Consider the following 27,251-nt stretch of genomic DNA (forward strand, 5'->3'; position numbering starts at 1 on the left):
TTGTTATAGCAAATACATGCATAATTAAATTAGCATAATTCAATCACTTTTAACTAACCTGATTGAAAAAACAAAACACATAATCTCCTTATTTTTTTCATTATCTTTTTTTCTGTAACTCTGACTGCATGTGCTGAAAAAAATGAGAAATATAATTTCATAAAAATGTTTAAAATGCCAGAGAAGTATGGTAACACCAGTGACAAAAAAATGGTACATGCTGTCTTTAAATGCACAAAATAATAATAATAATAAATCATAAAGCTGTCATTTGTATTCATAAAGTCAATGTGTAATATAATAATGTGGTCTAAGTTTAAACGTTAGAAAAAGAAATACATTTTAAGACATTTTGTCATACCAAAAGTGGACTTTTCTGTAGAATGACCCGAATTCAACTACTATTTTTACTTTAAGTAAAACCATAATATCAACCTGCACAACAAAACAATCATGGTTTCTATAAATCCATTATCATGTTTAAAGGGATTTTTAAGGAACACAACCTCCTTTAAATCCAGTAGGTTTAGTTTCATTTGCCCTTTGTCTAAGTTTCAAGGTGTAAGGTCTGTTGATAAAAGGCAACGCTGTTTTTTTTTTTTACAAGTGTTGTTATGGAAATACCAGATGAGGGACGTCAGTAGGACTTTCGCAAACTGGCAAGGACTTGAATGTCCTCCGAACGTCCGTCAGCGAACGTCAAAAAGCGGACCAAACGCGGACGTCCCCGAACGTCTGCCAGCGAACGTTAAAAAGCGGACCAAACGCGGACGTCCCCCGAACGTCCGTCAGCGAACGTTACAAAGCGGACCAAACGCGGACCTTAACGGACGTTCACGTCCGGGGGACGTCCCTTGTTTGCTGGGAGGCTACTGTCATCAAAAGTTATCGTTTTGTATCATAACTACTGGATAAAAATGTGTTTGATCTGATTTTTAAAAAAATAAAATAAACGGATTTGATTGGTTTGTAAATATTGAGCACGGAAATGTTTGGTTGTGTGCTAAGCATAGTGCTGCCGCAATTTAGCGGTCATTTTTTAAACAACTGCTGAACTATCTCGTGTGACAGTGTCTGAGGATATACGGCGTTTCTTTAATCAAAGACCACCAAAGTTGGCAGGAGAGATCAGCGAGGTAATGCTAGGCGAAAGCCCGAGTGTTGCTGTGAGACTGAGACATATCCAGCTGCAGACCCGCAGCACCACAGTTTCACCACATTTCGGCAGGCATGAATCATGGCAGCCTGTCTCAGAGCCCTCCCAGCTCTACAGCGCCCCACAAATTTCCAATGTAAACCTGTGGTGAAAAATGGAACTGCAGCACCCATTTGAGCAGATTTCTGGCTGCCCCGCTTACTTCCAAGTGATAGAGTAAGTTCTTGTCACGATGAACATCTTGCATTCAATAATGAAAATAATGTCACGTAAACCTCGCTCCAGGTCAAGACAACATCAGTCCGTCTCACAAATGTGTCTGTATCAGTCAGTAAGTTGGCATGTCTGTTCTTCCTATGTGGAGTAGCGTATTAAATAAATGAGAGGATAAACCCTTTAGTTCATGTGAATAGCTTCTACATACAGTAGTTCTGTTGTGTTTGTTTTATGTTTTTCTGAGAATAGAATAGACGTTCAGCGAACGTTACAAAGTGGACCAAACGCGAACGTCCTCCGAACGTCCGCCAGCAGACGTTACAAGCGGACCTACTGCGGACCTTAACGGACGTTCACAACGTCCGGGGGACGTCCCTTGTTTAGGGTATAGAGGATGTGAAGCTGCCGTCACGCCGTGTTCAGCTCTAGTCTGGGTTTGTTTATATCGCGCTGCCTTTCTACTAGTGAAGTTAGAGCAGTATTTTGATTTTCTATCGTGATTGTGAAAAATGTCGCCATTGTAGGTCATTTATGCTGAATCGATAATTGTAATAGGAACTCACGATATTGTTAGTGGGAAAAAAATGGACGGTAATACAATTTTCGCCTTAAAAGGTAAGGGAAGACGTCTCAAATGTAATAATGTCACTAAATAAACCCACTGCCTTTCACTCAAAATAATCACATACTGAGTTTTGTATTTGGTTTTTGTGTAATAATTAACATTATGTTTTAGAGTATGATCACTCGGCTTGTGAATTAGTATAACTTGCACACAGCCACTTCAAAACTGTTCACGAGCTTCTATGGGTTTGATTTTGGTTGTCATTTGTTGAAATAAATACAAAAATACAGCGTGTCTGTGTTTTCTACCATACGATGGCTGAAGCAGCAGCACGTGACATTGTTCTCTTGGTAACCAGATCAACATTGTGAACAGAATACTACAAAACTGAAGTGAAAATACCAAATTATAATTAAATAGGATAAAATATCTTCTCCTCCCTGCAAACGATAGCTCGAAGAATGTGAATATTTAACCAAGTCAAAAAGGTAAGCAGGTATCCATATTCATTTAAGTATCAGCAGACGCAAAACGCTATAGGCGACAACTTTTAAAGTTAAAAAACGAAATAAGTTATAAAAAACGGTTATGGGTCCGTGTATCTTTTGGTAATTCGTTTTTTGATTTAATAATGAAATCGGAAAATGAAAAACGACACCTTTTTCGTTTTTCATTTTTTTCAAACAAAACGAAAACAAGAATTCGGCTTGATTTTTCGTTTTTCGTTCAGGGGTAGAAAATGAATAAACAACTTGAATATTTGATCTCAACATGTGGGCGGGAATAAAACGCCCCTTTCCGCTGATTGGTCAACCAAACATTAAACTGTGCCGTCATCAGTTCTTCCGCTGTTCAGAGCAGCAGAATAATAGTCCTTCGCTGCGATGGATTTAACGCGTTTATTGCAAATATATAATCACTTTTAAATGTACATTTAATCTTAATCTCTATCTCTTGATCTCTATCTCTCAAACAGCCAGACTAACGAATAACTTGAGACACAAATCGAGGCAGAGCCTATAGACAAGCCTTTCTTCTGTGTGTCCATAAAAACGCGTGTTTAGCTCAGAAATATTATTGTCTCAGATATAATAATTTACTTCGCACCTGCACTCACAACTACCTAATAGCCAACACCTTTTACACACTGCCTGTTTTATTATTGCTGACCACCTATCAAAATCTGTGTGGCAAAGCTGCCTGACTCACGTGACAGCACAGAGATAGCGGCGCACACTCAAGAATTGTATGACCGAATGCGCCGGCGCGCGCTGCATTTAATTACTTTATTATAGCTTAAATAAAGCGCAAAAGAAACTACGAGCAATGACCGTCGTTGTTCTGTCGTAAGTTAAGTCATGAAATTACCAAATATGCGATTAAAAGCTGCTTCAAAACTGTGCATGCATTATTTGTTGACATGGTTTTAAATTGTTATCCAATTTGTTGGCCTTAAAACATCTTAAAAATGCACATATGTACACCAGGGAAATCTAAATTTTCGGGGGAGCATGCCCCCGTACCCCCCTAGGAAACTAAATTTTCTGACCTCGGCAAATATGAAACCCTGCGTACGGCCCGGCTTATTCTATCTAATGAAATCTGAGGTAAATGTGCGCATTTTTGGACTTAAAGTTTGTATGTGTATGCAGATGATGATCAATGTAAAGGTTTGTGTCTCGTTATTATATTAATAACTACCGATTGATTTTGCATTTCTATCAGAAATTAAGAATTATTGTCATTGTAGTGGTGCAAATATCTAAGCTATCTAATACTTCAAATCTCAAGGTTAAATCAGATTTTTTTTTTGTAAAAATGTTTCTGTAACAGCTGCCAAAAATAGTATATAGCTTTACTGTGGTTTTTAACAAATAAAAAAAAACAAGAAACAACAACAACAACAACAAAATTTTTTGTTTTAGGCAATACGCTGAGATTATTTAATTAATATTAAGTATTGGCCGGCTAATGGATAGCAGACAGAATGGTTATTTTCTCTGCCAACTAAACCTCCAAAGCAAATAAAGTCACAGAACCGTTGAGCAACTGACTCGCAGTAGGCACACGGAGTTGTTTCGTTCCTGAATGAATAAGAGGCTTTGAACAACCCATAATATAGACGATGATTCAGTGACCAATTAATATAGACAGCCACTTGATTTTATTCCTGAATGAATCAGCGCTTTGAACGAATCGACAAATGAATAAATGACTCCTTCTTTAACACAATGACTTACCGCCACCTAGTGGCGATATTACTTTCATAATCCAAGTATTATTTCATCTTGTCATTTCTGAATAAAAATGTTGTTTAAAATATTAATCTCATTATATTATACTGTTGTAATTAATGTGTAAATGTATTTACTGTAAGTAGCTCTGAAAGCATCATGCAGTTGACTGATACTGATTTAATTGGTAACAGCCTAGTGTCATATTATTCTAATTTATTTGACTACATTTAAGAATTTAACATTATAGATAGCATAAATATTTAATAAGATTAGGAAAGAAATTATATATAAAGGTAGAAAAATACCCTGAAAATCATTTGTCTCATATGGGAAAGTTAATTTCTGACACTGGTAGATGGCATTAATATGAAAACCTTTCATCTCTGGTTTATTGTACAAAGTCTTATTTCAGGGTTTTATTCATATAACTCAAACAAGTTCACCGTAAAATCGTTATGTCAAATTCATATTTCACTAAAGTCAATCACTGAAACATTAGATAATGGCATTATGATATCCATCTGTTGACTGAATAAAAATCATAATAGAACTATAATAGATGTGCTGTGAACATTAACTACGATGGTGGTCACCAATAATAAAACAGGCAGTGTGTCAAAGGTGTTGGTAGTTGTGAGTGCAGGTGCGAATTAAATTATTATATCTGAGATAATATATTTCTGAGCTAAACACGCGTTTTTATGGACACACAGAAGAAAGCCTTGTCTATAGGCTCTGCCTCGATTTGTGTCTCAAGTCATTCGTTAGTCTGGCTGTTTGAGAGATAGAGATCAAGAGATAGAGATTAAGATTAAACGTAAATTTAAAAGTGATTATATAGTTGCGATAAACGCGTTAAATCCATAGCAGCGAAGGACTATTATTCTGCTGCTCTGAACAGCGGAAGAACTGATGACGGCACAGTTTAATGTTTGGTTGACCAATCAGCGGAAAGGGGCGTTTATTCCCGCCCACATGTTGAGATCAATATTCAAGTTGTTATTCATTTTCTACCCCTGAACGAAAAACGAAAATCAAGCCGAATTCTTGTTTTTCGTTTTGTTTTGAAAAAAATGAAAAACGAAAAAGGTGTCGTTTTTCATTTTCCGATTTCATTATTAAATCAAAAAACGAATGACCAAAAGATACACGGACCGTTATGTAAACGATATAAACACCTTCTGGGTTCTCGATTTGAGCAACCATAAACGACGCAAAATGCGAATTTTGAGTTTTTGATAGGATTCCTATATAGACAAATCCGGCGAAACACGGAAGTAAAGCAGCGCCGCCATTACTGCGTGCCTTGCTGCTAAGGAAGTAGCAGAAGTAGCGTGTTGGTCCCGTAGGCTGTAGCAGATGTTTATATACGTTAGTTTTTTTAGTACCTATGCTGTCCAGTGATGCCGGGCAGAGCGTGTTGTGTGGTTGGTTGTTTTAACAACAGCACAAAACTACAGGCCTGGAATAAAACCGTTTGTGTAATCCACGAAGCTTTGTTGCACATTGACTGCCCATGTTTACGGCCATACGGATTGCACAGAGTTCCTGGTCGAGCGGAGGACCGTCAAAAGTGGATGAAACCCATAACCGAGATGGCTCATCGCATGCCAGATGATTAATAAAATAATCTTGAATACCTATAAGAACATGTATTTTATTGCTACAACTGGTCGTGGCTAAGGCCATCCTTAAAAATATTTTGGTTTGCCATAACAGCCAAAAAAATAAAAAATGGTCGGTAGGTCATAAAAAAAAAAAAAAAAATTATTGCATCACATTAAGTATTGTGATTGTCAAAACATTTTAGTAACTAAGCTGAATTTTATTAGGTTTAGTGACATGTTACAATGTTTACATGGTAGGCTACAATTTCTGGTAAAGCTACACTTTTTTATTATTTTTATTCAATTATTATTATTTAATTATTATTGTGATTTGATTTAATATTGACTCATTTGGATAAATATTAGCTAGGCTACACAAGGTAGGCATTAATTTTTCTCAAGAAAAAAACAACTCGCCTAACTTAATGCTGTAAACATACAGAGAGCCCTATCAGCTGGCAGTATTATTTAAAAATAACAATTTAAATATAATGCATTTTTTTTATTATAATAACTTTATTTAATGATATAAGTAAAAATATAATAAAGATGTAATACAGTACACATATCAGCCAAAACAGGTTCTGTGTGAGGGGCTGCTAGCTGACAGCGTTCGGTCATTTCTGAGAGATTTACCTCAGACGAAGGTAAGTGTGAATACATAAATCCATTTTGAAAAACATGTTTACAAGAACATAACATTATACGTCGTTTGATGTTGTAATATTTTTTAATCTGTATTTCTAGCATGTCACATTTACAAGCACCAAAACGGTATTTATTGTTTGAATTTCGTAATAAAATTGACAGAATCTGAGAGCTGAGATTTTTTTCTATCATAAGTAACCTGCTCTGTCTAGTCTGTCGGTCTCTGTGTCCTCTTTACTTCGCGATTTTTCTGTGCGTGAGAAAATGGATGTGTGGCGTGAGAGCGTGTGAAAAGCGTCAATTGCGTGTGTCTCACATTTTATTGCATTTGTATTAGCTGTTTGAAGAGTAAAAAAAANAAGCTTGTGAACATATTAGCAACACAGCTAGTAATGACAGCGTTCGGTTTTATTGTTGTCATCAATTAATACACTTCTTAATTACATTACATTACATTTTTACATTATTACATTATGTTGTCAATAAATTACCTTTATCTGTAAGTTTTGGCCACTGCCTGACATCATCTACCCATGTTCCCTTTCACCAGACATTTTCTTTAATGAGCAGGATGCGCTTTAATTGAAATGTCATTAGAGGGCACCGGCAAGTGTCACACCGTCACACTTCGCAGGCACGCAGTAATGGCGGCAGGCAAGATGGCGGCGCCCATAGAGTTCGCGGCAGATTTGTGTATACTTGTAGAGACTCTCCATAGACGTAATGATGTAAAAGATGAAAGTTTCAAAGTTTAAAGCATTTTAACTAGTGTTGTAGTCAAGACCACCTAAACTGAGACCAAGACCAGACTAGCACTCCTCAAATCCTTCAGAAAGATCCACATTTACTGCCTGAGAAATGTCTTATTTATAATCAATAATTACCATTAGAATAATAAGACACTATATAGAGCTGTTACCAATCGATTGAAATCACTAACAACAAAATTCATCTTTACACTGCAGAGGTGGAACAGAAGTTGCATCTGAATTGGAACAATTACAAATTCATAAATAATGTTGAGATTAATGTTTTAAAAATAAAATTTTGTTCATTGAACATTTGTAAAAAAATCAATATCATGTTTGCAGTTGTGCTCATATTTGTGAAAACAGCCCTCTTTCTTGTGATATTGCTTTATTATATCATACATTATAATATAAATATCAAGATCTTTTACAAGTACTTTTTTGCAATCATACCGGTTTTGAAATAAAATCCTGAGTCCTTTCAGTCCGAGACCAAGATCTTCAAAAAATGGTCTTAAGATCGGTCTCGAGGACTTCAACTCTAATTTTAACACTATTCTCACTTGCGGTGAAGGACAGGAAGAGTTTGTGCTTGTAGACATTTATTTAATGTAATTATATTCAGAAATGTAATTCAGAAAGATCACTGCAGTTTTGAGTTGTGAAGAAGAAGAATGTGTAAGTGAAGAAGATTGAATCTGTATTACAGTTTTTTACAATCGTTAGGACACATTTCTCAATACTTAGGCCACTTTTTCAAAACTCTTCACACAGTCCTCCTAACCAACTTTCATCTTGGCACAGCAGTTAATTTCACATTCAAAATGCACTAAATCTACCAAAACACTTCATTCATGTCTCAAATCAACTCATTCTTCCTCCAGAACACTAGCAAAGGTTTTCACCCATCGAACACACCTTGTCAGTCATAAAACACTGACCTAAAAACACTGACATCAGGTATCATTATACAATGTTATCTTTTGTAAAATTTCTTAACAAAACAAGAATAACACTCTCTATTGTCTATAATTCACTGCAGTTTGTTACATGAACCTTGTTTACATAACAGTACAAATTTATTCAGAAGTTTTCCTCTTTGAATGGATGATAATGAAATTGAAAAACGAATGCTTGTGTAGGTGTTCAGTTTCATCTAATTGCTTTGATAGTATTTGATTTTTTAGATTCAGCATATATTTCATTACAATATTACTGTAGAAATGTAGCAAATTGCTGTCTTATTCAGTTTTGTATTATATTATTGTTTTAAACATAAGTTTAACAGTTTTGAAAACAGTATGTAAGCATGTGCAAATTGGCCTGTATGTACAAAGAGTTTTGGCAGTTGTTGTGTCTGAGTGAGAAAAGAATGAATGAAATTTGAGAGATGAAGTCATTGAATGCATTTTGTGCGAAAGCAATGATAATTGATCCTCAGTTTAGCTCACATAGACTTCTGTTGTGCTCACTGTGTGAAGAGTTTTGCAAAAGTGACCTAAGTATTGAGAAATGTGTCCTAGCGTCTGTAAAAAACTGTATTGATGTTGTTCACCAGCAGAGGGCAGCAGAGACACTGTGAATATGAGGTCTTGACAATGATATAAATTTACAACTGAAACATCTGAACAAAGAACCATTTCAATATGAATACAATATATACAGTGACAAGAATACATTTGTGAACCCTTTGAAAATATCTGGATTTCTGCATTTATTATTAATAAAATGAAGTCACACTCATAGACAAACACAATCTGACTAATCTAATAACACACAGTTATATTTTTCAGAATGATATTGAAGACATTGAGTGATCATTGACAGGACAGTGTGTGAAACTCTGTGTGACGACTTCTCCAAAAGATAACTGGAGTCAATTAAGGAAATGAGATTAAAAGTGTGTCACACAGGTGTCCTGTCCTTTAAATAAAGACACTCAGTCTCAAGATGCACACCAGTAATGGTTTTTATACTGTACAAACTGTATATTCTGTCCCCTACACTAACCCTAAACCTACCCATCACAGAAAACTGTCTGCATTTTTACATTAATAATAATAATAATAATAATAATGATTTAGTATATTTATTTATTAAACAATTTCCCTCATGGGGACTGCTGGTCACAGTGTAGGTGATCTCAGGTTTTACTATTCTTGTGGCAACCATTTGGTCCCTAAAATGTAATATAAACCTGTACACACACACACACACACACACACACACACACACACACACGTTTTTGTGAATACCCCTACCCCTAAACCTAACCATCACAGGAAACTGTGCACACTTTTACTTTCTCACAAAAACTAATTCTGTATGATTTATAAGCCTTTTGAAAAGTGGGGACATGGAGAGAGTGACTTAGTAATGAGTAATGTCCTCATAAGTCACTCTCTCCTTGTAATAAATTATACACATTTGTGTCCTGATATGTCACAAAAACAAGCGGACACACACACACACACACACGCGCGCGCGCGCGCGCACACACATCATATTTTGTGCTCTGTGACATTTTATATCTCAATTATCACACATATTGATTTGTGCTTGAAGTTTGTATTTTCCCTTTAATAATGGATTCACTGCTAAACTGATCTGATCTGAACTGAGAGAGTGAAGAGTGTGTCATTGTTCTCTACAGGTTGTATAATTGTGGAGTCACAGATGAAGGTTGTGCTGCTCTGACTTCAGCTCTGAGATCAAACCCCTCACACCTGAGAGATCTGGATCTGTCTGAGAATAAAATAGGAGAATCAGTGAATCTGCTGTCTGATGTACTACAGGATCCTCACTGTAAACTGGAGAAACTGTGGTAAGATCATATTTGACTCTCACACATGAATCACAATGTAAAGTATATTTGAAGTGTTCAGCCTCTTTCTGCTGCTGTGAGTTCAGCTGATTGAGCTGTAAATGATTGAACACATGAGCTGCTCCTCAGTCACATGATACTGCAGGACTGAGAGTCACACTGAAATACACACTTTCACACAATCAACATTTCAGTCTCTTGACTTTAAACAGACTCGAGCTCAACACAACTGAGAAATGAAGAACATGCTGGATTCATTCTTACTGTTCATCACGTTCATCTTTCTGCATTGACACTTTCTGAAGTATTGTTTTTAATTTTGTTAAATCACACACACACACACACACACGATCGTGTTTTGTGCTCTGTGACATTTCAGATCTCAATTATTTATCACATTAATTGGTTTTAGTTTGTATTTTCCCTTTAATAATGGATTCACTGCTAAACTGATCTGATCTGAACTGAGAGAGTGAAGAGTGTGTCATTGTTCTCTACAGGTTGAATTATTGTGGAGTCACAGATGAAGGTTGTGCTGCTCTGACTTCAGCTCTGAGATCAAACCCCTCACACCTGAGACAACTGGATCTGATTGGGAATAAAATAGGAGATTCAGGATGTGAACTGCTCACTGATCTAAAGAATTCTCCACATTATAAACTAGAGACACTGCAGTAAGTAATAATTTTAAAATAAATATTCAAGTTTTCATATAGCTGAACATTTATATATTTATATGCATATTTGGTCCCACTTTATATTAGGTGTTTTTAACAACTATGTACTAACATTTAAATGAATCATTTAGTTCAATGCAATGTTTTTACATTGTACTTATATTTTAAAAATACCTGCATTTAATTACATCTGTAAATAATTTCTGTAATTACATTCATAATTACACTGTTGACTAGGGCTGGGTAAAAAAAATATCGATTTCTCGATTTTAATCGATTCTCATTTTTACGAACCGATATCGATTCTTAAATCCAGAGAATCGATTAGTCTAGTCTGTTTTCAGTTGATGAATGAGCAGAACACGTAGCATCTCGGTCCGAGTTTCTTTTGGTCATTTGTTTTTTGATTTAATAATGAAATCGAAAAATTAAAAACGGCCCCTTTTTTGTCAATTTTTTCAAACAAAACGAAAAACAAGAATTCGGCTTGATTTTTGTTTTTCGTTCAGGGGTAGAAAATTAATAAACAACTTGAATGTTTGATCTCAATACTTGGGCGGGAATGAAACGCCCCTTTCCGCTGATTGGTCAACCAAACATTAAACGGTGCCGTCATCAGTTCTTCCACAGTTCAGAGCAGCAGAATGGTCCGTGTACGTTTTGATAGTTTGTTTTCCAATTTGAAATGAAATATGCAGAAACGAGAAAACGGTCGTTTCCCGTTTTTTTGTTTGTTAAAAAAAACGGAATAACAAGATTTTGACTGGATTTTCGTTTTTTTCGGGTCACGGATAGAAAACGGAAACACGACTTCAAAACTCGTTTTCCACATGTGGGCGGTCATTACACGCCCCTTTCAGCCGATTGGTCAATCAAATCTGAACCAGTGACATCATCTTCAGTTCGTTCAACAAAATAACAGTCCTCTGCCGGTATATCAGTAGATGTCATAAATCGGCTTTCTTCTGTGCAACCTAACGCGTATTTCACAGAAATATTTATTTCAGAAATGTTAATCAGCACACAGACTGTTGTAATGCTGTTTGTAGATTTAAAAAAAAAAAAAAAAGTTTTTATTTTATTCTATTTTGAATAAATAGAATAAATCACAATAAATAAGTAGTGTAAGCAATTTTGAAAAACGAACAATAGCTCATCTCTCTTTATTTATTTTATATAGCCTAACATTGCCTGCTGAATATAGGCTAATGTTAATAACCCTTTGGTTAAAAGATTGAGGGAATATGTAAAGATCAAACATTAAAGATCAAAATTACAGCTACATAGCTATTTTAGTTATGACAAAAATAATATATAGGCCTAAATGTTAAGCCAAAACGAATTAATTTAAAGCTGAACTGAAACAGAAACCAGCGTTATAACCTAGGTTACCTCTCTAATTTGACACAAATCCAAATGTTTCTATCACGATTTGGAGGCTAAACTATATTTATTATTTGAACGCTTTTATATTGTAGCCTACACAGACTACTTAAAATGAGCAGTATAACTTTTTATATATTTGGTTGAATGTAGGCTATGTTTGACAGTTAACAGGCTGTTATGTCAAGTTACTAAAACTGATGTTGTGTGAGCGCGTGAGGCGCCGACGCGTTCACTTGAATTTTCTTATAAAAGCGGAAACAACTTAAAATACTCAGACATTTATGTTCAAATATATGTAACACCATTCGAATCTGTGAAGGTTTAAATAGGCCTATTATTTTTGTACACTCACAATAAAAACAAAACATTGCTCATAAAATAAACAAAGACATTTTCTGCTGTCTCGGTTTCCTTTCTGTGAACTTCTCAAAAATGAACCGACACTCATATTGTCGCATTTTTTCCCCTTTCATTTTGGTAATATGTTAATTACTTAAGTGAAATAAATTTCGCGCATACATAGGCTATTTATTCCTTTTATATAATTGAATCCTTTTTTCTCCGTTCACAGAAGCGCGGCAGGTGCGTGGTGATGAACCCTCGTGTTCTGTTGTTTATTCTGCTATTTGTACATGTCTAAAACTAAACCCCTGGGATTTTTTAATGATTCACAGACATTTATCATTTATCATTCTAATTTAATATAATCTTGTCGGATACTGAAACGATGATCGCGTCAGTTGAAAGTCAGGGGGAAAAAAACAGAAATGATACTGACAAGGCAACAATAATTTTCGTTTAGTTTAAGTTTTTCAAAACATCTACAGCACTGCATACAGTAAATTTTCCCGCTGTTTAAGCCACGAATATTTACAAAATAAAATAATTACAAAGATAATAAAAGATCTATGTTTAATATACGAGAGTTTTTGTTTTGCTGTTGTCCACTAAAGCAATTGACGCAGAATCGCCAATTGCCGTTAAATCGAAATTGAAAGTAAAATGTTCAGGGCCATTTATAGCTAATTCATTCAAAAGCGAAGGAAAGACAGAAAAAGTGAAGATAGCAAGTAAACTGTGACATATAATAATGTTCACTGTGTTCATAAAAGTGTTTAATTTAAGACATAAAATCTGCATGGCCATTTATAAGTAAGGAAAACTAAAAAGCCCCCCGATGGTGATACCGTTATTAGGTGTTGCCATGGATAGCCTATTTTCTAATATGACTGCATAGTCTACTGCAAGGAATGCGTCTGCTAAATGATTGAATTTAAATGTATAAAATGTAAATAAAACATTAAAATAAGAAAAAAAAATGAGTGCAGTAGCCACTGATCTATAATAGAGAATAGTCTATCATTATGTATAGCCTATTGATCGGTGGTAGTAGCCCAAAGGATGTCATGCGCTTGGTAACAGATGTAAAGGGCATTTACATTTTACATTTTAAAAACACAATGACAGCTTAAAAACAGACTTAATTAAATTTACTGTAGGTTTTTTAAACTTTTTTTATCTGTGCAAAAATATTTCTGTGAAATACGCGTTAGGTTGCACAGAAGAAAGCCGATTTATGACATCTACTGATATACCGGCAGAGGACTATTATTTTGTTAAACGAACTGAAGATGACGTCACTGGTTCAGATTTGATTGACCAATCGGCTGAAAGGGGCGTGTAATGACCGCCCACATGTGGAAAACGAGTTTTGAAGTCGTGTTTCCGTTTTCTATCCGTGACCCGAAAAAACGGAAATCGAGTCAAAATCTCGTTTTTCCGTTATTTTTAACAAACGAAAAAACGGGAAATGACCGTTTTCTCGTTTCTGCGTATTTCATTTAAAATTGAAAAACAAACTATCAAAACGTACACGGACCCAGAATAATAGTCCTTTGCTGTAGATGAAAAATTTTGGAAACAGCAGTGGGGGGATAATGTTTTATATTCTCATGGTACCAATTATTCGGCAGGTGTTATGATACTTTGTAACAGGTTTACAGGAAAAGTAATTAGTCACGTAGGAGATAAAGATGGCCACTGGCTGATTGCAGCTATTGAAATATGTGACCAAAAAATTATTGTGCTTTCAATTTACGGATATAACAACAAGGCGAACAATAGAAGTATGTTAGAGAAACTGGGTAGGCTAGTGAATGAGTGGAAAGCTGTTCATATGACAGATAAAGTTGTTATGGGAGGTGATTTTAACATTGCTCCAAATCAAGGTTATAATCGTTAACGAAAACGAACGAAAAAACGAAACTAGGTGGGAAAAAACATTGTCGTTAACTGAAAAAAAAAAACGAGGCATTACAAAAACGATAACTAAAACTGTAACGTGTGTTTGGTAAAACTAACTAAAATAAAATAAAATTATAGATTAAATGTCCTTAGTTTTCGTCTTTATCAGTGTCTTTCTGTAATAACTTGAGAGAGAGACAAGATGAATCTGGGCAAGATGAAGACTTTTACTCAGGAGGAACTATCAGCAACCAGTACACACACACATGTCACAGAGTCACAGGTGGATTAAATCTACAACTAACATCTTCTTCTTTGCTGTATTTAAGCCAAGTCAACCGGGAATAGATTGCCCCCTGCAGGTCAATAAACCATAGCTCAGGCTATAACATCTCCCTTCCCCCAAGTTTACAATATTTCTTCATAAATCACAATACAATAAATTTCATTCAACAATCATGTTACAATTTTTTTTTTTTTTTTTTTACAATTTGTGTTTTGTTTTTTTTACTTCAGTTCATAATCTTTTAAATGACCAGGCAATTTCTTGGTTCTCTGTGACCGTCTCACAACAGGGCTAAAGGATTTGGTCAGTGATTCAGTGGTTATCTCACCAGGTTGAGCAGAACCCCCAATTAATTCAGGGGGATTAGTCTCACTAGAAATGTCCTCAGTCTCTATTTCCTCAGTCTCTTTAGCCACTACAGGAGCCGAGTTATCAGAGAAGTCCAAATCAGGATATTTACAGTCCATAACCTCCTCTGGAAGGTGTACAAGCAATTTTTGTCGGGCATGAATTTGATCCACATGTCTTCGGACCACTCTCCCATCACCCAGAATCACCTTATAAGAAAGTGGTCCAGTCACAGTCTCAATATGCCCTGGAATCCATTTCGGTCCATAAGTAAAATTCCGAACAAGTACTGGATCTCCAACACCAAAGCTACGTTCATGGGCCTTTTTGTCATGATGGACTTTTTGCTTTTGTTGTTGCTCCTGAATCTTTCCAGTTAAATCAGGGTGTATAAAGTCCAAAGAACATCGCAATTTCCGTCCATGCAACAGTTCAGCTGGAGAAAGTCCTGTGGTGGTCTGAGGAGTAATCCTGTAACTGAATAACACTCGAGCCAATTTAGTTGCAATTGTTCCTTCAACACATTTTTTTAACATGCCTTTAACAATTTGTACAGCTCGTTCTACTAACCCATTACTGGAAGCATGATAAGGGTGCCGAAGTAACATGTCTTACTCCATTTTTTTTCAGGAACTCTTTGAATTCAGCACTAACAAAACAAGTAGCATTATCTGATACAATCAGTTCAGGTAGTCCATGGTTACTGAAGCTAGTACGTAAGCATTCAATGGTTGCAGCAGAGGTAGCTGAGTTCACAGGATACACATCCATCCATTTTGAATGTGCATCAATCAAGACCAAGAACATTTTTCCCATGAAGGGTCCTGCATAATCCACATGCAATCTTTGCCATGGTTTTTCTGGCCAATTCCAAGGATGCAGTGGAGCTACAGCTGGAACGTTTCTGTGTTCTTGACAAATACAACAGGTTTTAACTAACCTTTCCACATCCTGGTCCAATTTAGGCCACCACACATAACTCCGGGCTAACGCTTTCATCCTAGACACTCCGGGGTGACACTGATGCAGCTGGTTCAGGACCTCTGATCTACCCACACTGGGAATGATTACGCGAGCCCCCCAAAGCACACAACCATCCTGGACACTTAATTCATCTTTTCTTGAGGTGAATGGGTCAAACTCTGCTCCTATTAATTCCTGCAGGGATCCTCGTTGCACCATTTCTCTCACTCTAGATAATACTGGATCTTTTTGGGTCCAACTTCTCACTTGTTCTGCTGTAATCAAGGTTATGTCTGCATTCTCCAGCATCAGTACTCTTTCCTCCTGTTCAGGGACAGATTCTGTTGGCAAGGGTAACCGACTTAGAGCATCTGCATTTGCATGATCCTTGCCAGGTTTGTAGATTATGTTGTATTCATATGCTCTTAATGTCACAGCCCATCGCTGAATCCTAGGAGATGACATTTGGGGAACAGATTTTAACTCGTTAAACAAAGACAACAAGGGTTTATGATCTGTAACGATGGTAAACTTCCGACCATACAAATACTTATGGAAGCGTTGTAAGCCGAACATTACAGCCAATCCTTCCTTGTCCAACTGCGAATAATTCCGCTCAGCTTGATTCAATGTCCGTGACATAAATCCAATGGGTCTTTCGCTACCATCGGTCATCTTATGCGAAAGAACTGCACCTAAGCCATAAGGAGAAGCATCACATGATAAAATCACATCCTTCTGGGGATCATAATGGACCAGAACTTGTACTGATTGGATCATTTTTTTAGATTGCACAAAAGCAGCTTCTTGTTCTTCACCCCATTTCCATTTTGCATTTTTTCGCAGCATCATATGCACTGGGGCTAACACAGTAGACAGGTTGGGCAAAAATTTGTTATAATAGTTTAACAGTCCCAAATAGGCCTTCAACTCAGTCACAGTCTTTGGCGAGGGAGCATTTTGAATAGCAGTCACTTTTTCTGGTACTGGGTGTAGGCCGGTCTCATCTACTTTATGACCCAAAAACATTACCTCTTTTTCCATGAAAGTACATTTACTCCGTTTCAAACGCAGTCCTGCTTCCTGCAACCTTTCCAATACCCTGGCCAGCATTTGGAGATGCTCCTCATCATTGCGACCGGTCACCAAGATGTCATCCAGGAAAACTGCCACATAAGGAAGACCTTGCAGTACTCCCTCAATGGTCCTTTGGAAGATAGCAGGACTAGAAGAAACTCCAAAGGGTAAAACACGGTAAGTAAACAGCCCTTTATGGGTATTCACTGTGACATATTTCTTAGACTCTTCATCTAATGCAATCTGATGGTAAGCGTGACTCATATCCAGTTTAGTGAACTTCTGTCCTCCTGACAATGTCGCAAACAGATCATCTAATCGAGGGATGGGGTACTGTTCCAACTTTGAAACTCGATTTACTGTTAGCTTGTAATCGCCGCACAGTCGTACTGTATTATCAGGCTTTAAAACTGGCACTACAGGTGCAGCCCATTCAGAATGTTTAACAGGTTCTATGATGTTGTTTCTTAGCAGGCGTTCTATTTCAACTTCTACCTTTGCTTTCATTGCATAAGGAACTGGTCTGGCTTTGAAAAATCTGGGAGTGGCTTCTTTGTCCACATAAATCTTGGCTGGTGGACCTTTCAATTCACCCAACTCCTCCTTGAACAATTCTGTATGGTGGCTAAGTACATCAGGCAAGGTTAACTTTTCAACCCCTTGAATCTTGTGTATGGCCTCCCATTTCATGCCCAATTCCTTGATCCACCCTCTGCCCAATAAATTGGGTCCTGTTCCAGGCACTACCACTACTGGCAATTCCTTCACAGTTCCCTTGTGTCTGACGACCACTTGCACAGAACCCAACACTGGTAAGGCTTGGCCAGTATAAGTTTTTAACTTCAAAGAACAGGTCTTTAATTCTGGCTTTTTATGTTCTTCCCACAATTTGGAAAAATTTGATCCATTAATTACGGTCACACCACAGCCTGTATCCACTTCAAAAGGTATCTTGAAATCATTTACAGCCAATGTGATAGTCAGAGGAGCGACCTTAGGAATCTCTGTTTCTTTCAAACTGTGCACTGTAAAAATACCTTCTTCATCAGATTCACTTTTTTCCTCTCTGCTGACATAATGTGATCTCTGTCCTCCTCTGGCCACAACTTGCTTGCGTCTTTCTCCCCCTTGAAATGTTGTTTCTCTGATGGAACTTGTTGATCTACATACTTTCATTATATGTCCTTGTTTCCCACATTTGTGGCATTTCTCTGAAATAAATCTGCACTCATTGGCCAAATGTTGCAAATTCCCACATCTGTAACAAGCTCTACCTTGACTATCTTGTTTTACTGAGGTTTTATGCACTCTCATTGCAGTAGATGTTTCTGAACGTTGAGCTTGCAAATCCTTTACATCTTTATTGGCTGTTTCCAATGCTTGCGCTATTTTCAACGCCTTCTCAAACGTTAACTCTGATTCTGCCAGCAGTCTACGTTGAATACGGTCATCATTTATTCCACATACCAGTCTATCCCGTAGCATCTCTGTTAATTTTTCTCCGTAATTACAATCATGTGCCAATTTCCTCAATACTGCCACATATTCAAGAACACTTTCCCCTTCTTCTCTTGATCTTGAATTGAATTTAAACCGTTGTACAATTTCACTGGGTTTTGGATTGAAATGCTCTTTCAGTAAATCCACTAATTCCTCAAAAGTCTTTGTTCCTGGTTTAACTGGACTCAATAAATTCCTCAGTAGACTGTATGTTTGACTTCCTACAGTGCTTAACAGTATAGCTTTTTGCTTGGCTGCTTCTGTAATCTCATTTGCCTCGAAGAAATGTTGCAAGATTTCACAATACTCTTCCCAAGACTGCGACTGACTATCAAATGGTGTGACTGTTCCTACCATATTGGCCATCTTCTTTTCCAAAGCTCCCACTTGTATGGATCCAGCTTTTCAAAACTTCCTTTTCCTTGTTTTCATCCTCGTCGCCAAAATGTAATAACTTGAGAGAGAGACAAGATGAATCTGGGCAAGATGAAGACTTTTACTCAGGAGGAACTATCAGCAACCAGTACACACACACATGTCACAGAGTCACAGGTGGATTAAATCTACAACTAACATCTTCTTCTTTGCTGTATTTAAGCCAAGTCAACCGGGAATAGATTGCCCCCTGCAGGTCAATAAACCATAGCTCAGGCTATAACACTTTCATAGAGCAAATAACGTTTAGCTGCATTTCCTTTCCCTGCGTCTCTCACACGCGCGCGCGCACACACACACACACACACACACACACTCCCCTCCGTGCACGCCGCGTCTCCATGAGAACGAGTGTTCGACTTTGAAAGCAAGTTCGCTAAAGGTTGGTATCTCGTGAACACCTTTACACAAACACACATTAAAAAGTGGTATAAAAATATTTTTAATTCTGAATATAACTTTGTCAGCATGTTAATGTCGACGCGAGAAGCGATTGCTACTGCAGCACGTTAACTAGTCGCAAGTTTGAGGTAAAATGCACTTGGGTTGTAGATGTCATAACACTATATAAGCTGTGATTCAAATATTAAATAATGTCATTTGTTTACTCTTACACTGACTATTTGCTGCTTCAATCCAAATGTTTGCATAGTTCACCCAAAATGAAAATGTGAGGAAAAAAATCAAGTTTACAGAGTTTTAGTGTCACTGAAGGTAAACCTGCGTTGGTCATGGTGGTTAACGTTACCTCTCTTAACGTGCTCTTGCTGAATGGCAAGGATTGCACTATGGACTATTGTACCTTTTGTATGTTTTCATTGTTTTTTAACTGTATTTTATTTTTTATAACGAACAAGCTGCGATGTCACATTTCCGCTGCTTTGTTGTGTGTGCGTGAGGCGCGGGCGCTATCAAACGGCTGTCTTTGCAGGGGACTTGCCTCATCGTCATGGCAACGGTTCGTAGTCAGGTCAGATTACGTCAGAGTTGGTTGCCGTTTGTTGGATGCTCAGACTACCAAACTAACGCCGATTAAACATGTTCTGTCTGGTGAAAACCGACTCAGACCAACGCCAACAGGGGTATCACACCGATCCGATCAAACTCCAACAGACGAGTTTGTTGGCGTTTGTCGGTGCGGTGTGAATTGGCCTTTACACTGAATGTTTGCTGCTTCAATCCAGACGAGTAGGCTTTTGTAAATTTAGTATAGGGTGTGAAAATTGTACAGCTGTGGTATTTGTATAGGGTGTGAATTCTGTATAGAAGATGTGTAGATTTTTGGTAGATTTTTTGGGCAATTTTGTGAAGGTGTCACACACACTAAAACAATTGAAAAGCTGTATTTAAAGGGTTTTTTTTTTGTTTTTTTGTTTTTTATTTGTCATGTTCTTTTCTCAGATTGAGCTCCCTGACAATCTGACAGAAATGTCTTGTTGTGGCTTAAAAATGGGTTGAAAAGGCTACATGCGGTTCATGTATGTCTTCTTTAGTCTGTTGGCTCTTTAGGTTTTTTTCTGGCACACGTCACTTACACATTTTGCACTTACTGCGGAGTGTTGAGACTACATATTTGTGCCCATATACATTTTATGTACAGGTTTTATTTTTGAATGAATATTTTCTAAAATTGTATGATGTTTTTGTTGAGTTATTATTACACAATACTTTTTCTGACCTTTTTGAATCTTGCCCCTGACAAATAACCCAAATTACAAAAAAAAAGACTAAAACTAACACTAAAACTAATAAAAACTAAACTAAAACTAAGCATTTTCAAAAAATAAAAACTAAACTAAACTAGCAAACCCACTTTAAAACTAATTAAAACTAAACTGAATTTGAAAACAAAAAGTCAAAACGAAATAAAAATAAAAACTAATGAAAAATGCAAAACTATAATAACCTTGCTCCAAATTCTTGGTTGGATAGGCTACCTCCTAGAGGCCAACAACCTGAAAAAAATGAAGTACTACACAATTTTTGTATTGAAACTAATACTTTTGACTATTGGAGATTGAATAACCCTACGAATTTGGAATATACATGGATTAGTGCTTCAAACGGGAACCAACGGTCAAGGTTAGATTACTGGCTAATCTCACATTCAATAAGTAATAATGTTCAGAAATGTGAGATTACTGCATCTCCACTCACCGACCACTGTTTAATAAGCTTATCCTTGTTAGTAACCAAACAACCACGCTCTTCTGGTAATATATGGAAACTAAATAATAGACTTTTATCAAATTATTTTTTTTGCAAACAAATAAAATCCCTCTGTCTAAAAGTAAAAAGAATGGATATGTCAAATAAAGGGAAGTGGGAATGGTTTAAATTTGAAACAAAGAGGTTGGCAATTGAAATGGGGAAAAGCATGTCAAAAACAAGTAAACTAAAACAGAAAGAAATACTGAAAAGGATTAACATACTCTGTGGTAACACTGTTTCGGAGGAAGAACTAACTGAGTTGAACTCCCTCCAAAAACAGTTTGATGAAATTTATTTAGAAAAAGCAAGTGGAGCCTTTGTACAATCCAGGGCTAGATGGATCGAAGAAGGTGAGAAGAACACAACATATTTCTATGGCTTAGAAAAATCTAGACAATTTAAAAAAAGAATTTGCAAATTAAAAATAAATGATATAGTCATAGAAGACCCTTGCCAAATAAATGAGGAAGTTCAACTCTTTTACTCTGACTTGTATAGCTCAAATTTCCACAAAGAGGACTGTGAATCCTTTTTTACTCAGATTAAGAGTAATATTAAAAGGATTGGGGAGAATGACAAAATAAGGTTAGAAGAAGACAAAATAAATTTGCAAGAAATAGAAAATGCCCTGAAAAAAATGAAAAATGGGAAGTCACCTGGAATTGATGGCTTGACCTCTGAATTTTTAAAGTTTTTTTGGGAAGATATCAAAGAATTGTTATTGAATGTATTTATAGAATGTATAAATGAAGGATGTCTTACTCCAACAATGAAAACTGATATAATAACTCTACTCCCCAAAACAAAAAAAGATATAACAAATTTAGACAATTGGAGACCTATTACGTTGCTCTGCAACGATTATAAGTTATTAGCGTTAATATATGCAGAGAGATTGAAAATAGTAATTGATAAAATAGTAGATGAAACTCAGTCTGCGTTTATAAAAGGTAGAAGTATACATAATAATGTGATATTAATATTGGACATGCTGGACTATCGGTCTTTTTTGGAATTGGAAAGCCTGATTTTATTTATAGACTATTTCAAAGCTTTCGATTCTATAGAACACGATTTTTTATTTTCTACATTTAGAAAATTATTGGATTCGGAAAACATTTTTGTTCAGTGATCAAAATGTTCTATACTGATATCTACAGTTATGTCTCCTTAAACCCAGGACTAACACCTAGAATAAATATATCTTGCAGGAATAAGACAAGGATGTCCAATTAGTCCCAAGTTGTTCATTTTATGTACACAGCTACTAGCATATCTGATATTAAATCATCCAAATTTTCAGGGTATACAATTTTTTTGATTACGAATTTCGACTCAGTCAGTTTGCAGACGACACTGTCTTCTTCCTTAGGGATAAATCTATGGTTAGCAATGCATTGCAAATAATTTCAATTTTTTCCAAAGCTTCAGGTCTTCGTTTAAATATGAAAAAGTGTGAACTACTTGCATTATATGACTGTATAGATACAGAATTAATGTCAATCCCTGTTAAAAAAGAAGTTAAATATCTTGGAGTTAAGATGGTTAAAGATGAAAAACAAAGAGAGGAAATTAATATGAAAGAAAAAATTGATCAAGTACAAGTATCCTTAAACCACTGGCTTAGTAGAGATCTTTCTATTTTTGGGCGTAACTTATTGTCCAAGGCTGAGGGTATATCCAAACTGGTTTATCCATGTCAATCTCTTTACATTGCTCCAAAGAACGTGAGGAAAATTAACTCTATTATATATAAATTTATCTGGAGAAATAAGACCTACTATGTTAAAAAATCTCAGTTGGTTAAGGAGTATAATAGGGGGGGTATCAAAACAGTGGATTTTGAGGCAATGTTAGGAACATTTAAAATAAAGTGGTTGAAAGAGTTTCTATTGAAGCCGGATTCAATATGGTTTCACATTCCAAAAAGTATTTTCAAGAGATTCGGTGGGTTAAACTTTCTTTTGAAATGTGATTTTGAAATTTCTAAAATACCTTTTAAATTATCTGAGTTTCATAAACAAGTTTTGCATCATTGGAAGATGGTATTTACCCATAACTTTACCCCTCACTGTGCCACCTTGTGGAATAATAGAGTAATTGTATCAAACAAAAAGTCTTTGTTCAACCAGCTTTGGTTTGACCAAGGCATTATCTTCATTCATGACATTCTAGATGTAAACGGTGAAATCTTACAGTTAAAAGATTTTAAAAACAAATTTAATAATATTCAATGTTCTCTTAAAGAGTATAAGAAAATCTGTAAATCTATCCCAGTGAATTTGATACAGCTGATAAAAAACACAATTTGTTTTTCTAATGTCCAAATTAAACTTCCAAACTCAACGATAGGAGAACTTAAACATTACGGACAAAAAATGTGACAACAAATATTTAAATAAAGCTTTCAAAGGATATATATATATATATATCATGATTATGATAGGAAGATAAAACTTAAAATATTAGATAATGCAACAATTGCAGAAAAACATTGGAAATTTATAAAATGGCCAATTGCACCCAAAGTAAAAGAAATGCAATTTAAAATTCTTAATAACTACTATCCATCTGCGGAGACACTGAGGGGTAGATTTGGTTTTGAAGTTGACCCTTGCGACTTTTGTCATGAAAACCCAGAACGAACAGAGCATTTATTCTTCCTTTGCTCAGTTAGTAGGAAGTTTTGGCGGAGATGTCCAAAGATGGTTAAATAATAAAATTAGCGAAACTTGAACAATTTACAATAGAAGATATTCTTATTTATAATTCTAAACTGAAGAGGGATTTTTCACTTTTGATTAACCTTATCATCATTATGGGTAAATACCACATTCACACAAGTAAATGGAAAAAACAATTGCCAAATATAAACTGTTTTAAAAATGAATTTCGTATGTTGTTATCCTCCTTGAACCTTGTAAAAAATTCCAAACAAACTGTAGAAGCTATTTGTTATGCTGCTGAAATGTTTTTGATCCTGTAACACATATTTTATTTTGTGAACAATGCCTTATTTTATTTATTCATTTTTATTTTTTTATTTATTTTTTTTTATTTTTTTTCATTGTCAAATCTGCATTTTGTTGATGCCTTGCCCGGTTTTCTTATGCTGTTGTCTCCACGAGAGTTTGTAATAAACATTATTAAAAAAAAAAAAAAAAAAAAAAAAAAAAAAAAATAGTCCTTTGCTGCGATGGATTTAACGCGTAAATTTACATTTAATCTCTTTCTCATCAAACAGCCAGACTAACGAATGACTTGACACATACCATATCGAGGCAGAGCCTGTAGAGGCTTTCTTCTGTGTGTCCATAAATTCGGCAATGCTTGAGATGACACACTAAGACATCAAGAATCAGTACATGAATCTCAACTATGGTGACAAACAAAAGCGTCATGTAGCCGCAATGCATGCTGGGTACCACAGTACAAAACTCCCAGAATGCATCAGAGCATGGATAAATTATGCAGCTGATCTTATTGTCTGAATATTTTGTTTATTGTCACCATTGTTGAGATTCATATGCTGATTACTGATATCTTTGTTTGTCATTGTAGTTTTCCTTTTTGCGTTTTTTTTTTCTTATGGATTTCTGCAATACATCTGGATCTCATTTCACAGTAACAATTATTATATTCAGTTATGACTTTGGTGAAGCAGGCTATTTAACAAAGATAATAAAATCATCAATAGCTAACTATCATCACACAATCATACTTCGGTTTTCTTTATTACTGCTAACGTGTTTGAAAGAAACACTACCACAGCAGCCAGAGAAGACAATTATATTTCAAAAAAGTTAAGAGTTTTGTTTGAAAAAAACGAAAAACGAAAAAGGTGCTGTTTTTTAATTTTCCGATTTCATTATCAAATAAAAAAAACAAATGACCAAAAGATACACGGACCCACCTCCCATCCAATAAATCGCATTAATCTTTGTGCTTTGTTACTTTTCATAATCTTATTATGAGATTCAAAAAACAAATACTGTTTTGGCGCTGTTTAATGTGGCGTGACAGAACGCTTTAGCGCCTCAGTTAAAGAGAAGCATGTGATCATCCTCTCCTCCACTTTAATACCAGTTACAGTGCGAAATAAACAAGACTAAACATCTGAAGGTATGTTAAAATATACAGTACAACTTACTGAAATCTGTATCACGTCTCGTGTAATCGCTCGATCAGTGTTTCAACCTCGGAAAGACGTCAATAAAACATCTTGTAAACAATGTCACGTAACGTCACATTTACCTCAGAAAAACATATTCAGTGACCATAAACTCATTAGTCAGCTAGAAAATGAACTCTAGAAAGCATTCTGATAAATAAAGCTATGCACCGTTACATATTCATTATCATTTTTAATGTTCTTCAATATTTAATGCATGTTTGAATAAATCAGTTATGACAGCGGCGATTTAAATGTTTATATTTCAAAAAACCGAATTGGAGTAGAAATGTGATTATGTAATTCTAAACTTTATTTATAATATAAACATCATTGAGTGTAATTTAAGAGTTTGTATATAAATAAGTTAATTTAACCTTCAATATTATTATAGTAATACCAGCTGACTCTCATGTGTAGTTTACAGCATTAGTTGAGAGATTGTTTTTCCTCTAGAAAATTTGCAATGTACTGTAACTGAAATACTACATCCAAAATAATCAATATTGAATCGAAATCGAATCGAATCAAAAGCATGTGAATAGTAATCGAATCGTGAAAATTGTGTCAATACAGCCCCACTGTTGACCGTTCCCTAACACCTTAACCCACCCTTAAACCTCCCCATACCTTACCCATATTCAACCTCAATAGCAGCAAAAGTGTTTTCAATATGAACACAATAAGTACATTGTTTTTGATAATCAGAGAGATTTGGCTTGTTTAAAATTGATCTGTATTAAAACAGTTAAGGCATGTTTCAGATTTGTATTATTTCAAATGAATGTCTGATTTTATATAATTGACTGTTTTATTTTTGGATTTACAGGTTTTGAGGAAATTCCCATTCCCATTCAAATATCCGCTCTGAGTCCGACTCCACACACTCTCCTCACGGACACTCTCTTCTTTCTCCACTGTAACTTGAGAAATTCACCACAGTGTTTATAAACTCCTCTGATCTGAATCACGCAGCAGAAACCACAGGGTCCTGAAGCAGAGAGCTCAGAGAGCTGACAGAGAGACACCGTTTGTGTTTCTTGTTATACATACTGAATACAGACTGATAGATTAATAATTATAGCTTTTTTAAGACAGGGTTTCATAAATGTTAATGATGACTGTACAGTACGTGAGTTATACACTAACTCTGTTAACTTGTATATATGTATGTATAAAATACTGTATAACTGTATAAATAACATACATTTCTGACTGCACTGTATTAAAGTCTCTCACTCACATAAAATGACACTATTGTCACTTTAAAACTACTTTACAGCACAATTTGAATTTGTCTCATAATTGAACACTAATGTGATGTTGATGAAGCTCTAGTCTGAATGGAGATGAGAATATAGTAGTGCTGTAATCATGAAGTGACTTTTCAAAGCTGTTGTGTAAGAAACTCCATTTCCATGTCAAATAATGTTTATCATTGGTTTTTAAATGTAAACTGCAGACCTTCTACAACTAATTCACCTTCTTCAGGTGTCTTTAAAAATCACATTTTTGTGCTGTCATCTAGTCTGATTTGGCATTAGTATTACAAGAAATCAGTGTGATTCATATGTAAGCACATAACAGTCTTTAGGTCAGAAGAAATGATGATCAGCTCATATTGAACACAGAGATCAACACCAACACACATCCATAAACTGCTCATATTAAACTATATTTAAACTGCTGACGTCATTGTTTCTAAAAACTGAAATAACATTGTCTTGTAAAATGTACTCTAATAATCTTTGTTTTATTTTTTACAGTGTATTGTATTTATAGTGTACTGACTAACAGTAAAAATTCAGACATTTTCATTATAGATCTTAAAGTAACAATTAATACACCACTGTTAAAATTATACAGTAATGTATCATTACTGGTTTAATCATATTCAGTTGTGCTAAAAATGTAATCGACACCCTGACTGATGATGTCAAAGATGAACATT

General features: G+C 35.6%; 1 protein-coding gene and 1 long non-coding RNA gene across 2 annotated transcripts; one reads left to right on the forward strand and one right to left on the reverse strand.

The window, feature by feature from the left end:
• The first annotated feature begins 9,742 nt into the window (after window positions 1-9,742).
• On the forward strand, window positions 9,743-26,977 carry LOC125261666. The gene is made up of 3 exons (XR_007183405.1): window positions 9,743-10,002; window positions 10,503-10,676; window positions 26,130-26,977. It is a non-coding gene; the product is annotated as an uncharacterized LOC125261666 (long non-coding RNA).
• On the reverse strand, window positions 16,541-19,122 carry LOC125261664 (uncharacterized protein K02A2.6-like). Its single transcript, XM_048180222.1, has 2 exons — window positions 16,939-19,122; window positions 16,541-16,601 (listed from the first exon to the last, which is right to left on the reverse strand). The coding sequence occupies exons 1-2, from the start codon at window positions 18,847-18,849 to the stop codon at window positions 16,578-16,580; spliced, it is 1,935 nt and encodes a 644-aa protein (XP_048036179.1). The 5' UTR covers window positions 18,850-19,122; the 3' UTR covers window positions 16,541-16,577.
• Window positions 26,978-27,251: the final 274 nt, after the last annotated feature.

Source organism: Megalobrama amblycephala, unplaced genomic scaffold (assembly GCF_018812025.1).
Source record: "Megalobrama amblycephala isolate DHTTF-2021 unplaced genomic scaffold, ASM1881202v1 scaffold456, whole genome shotgun sequence".
Lineage (NCBI taxonomy): Eukaryota > Metazoa > Chordata > Actinopteri > Cypriniformes > Xenocyprididae > Megalobrama > Megalobrama amblycephala.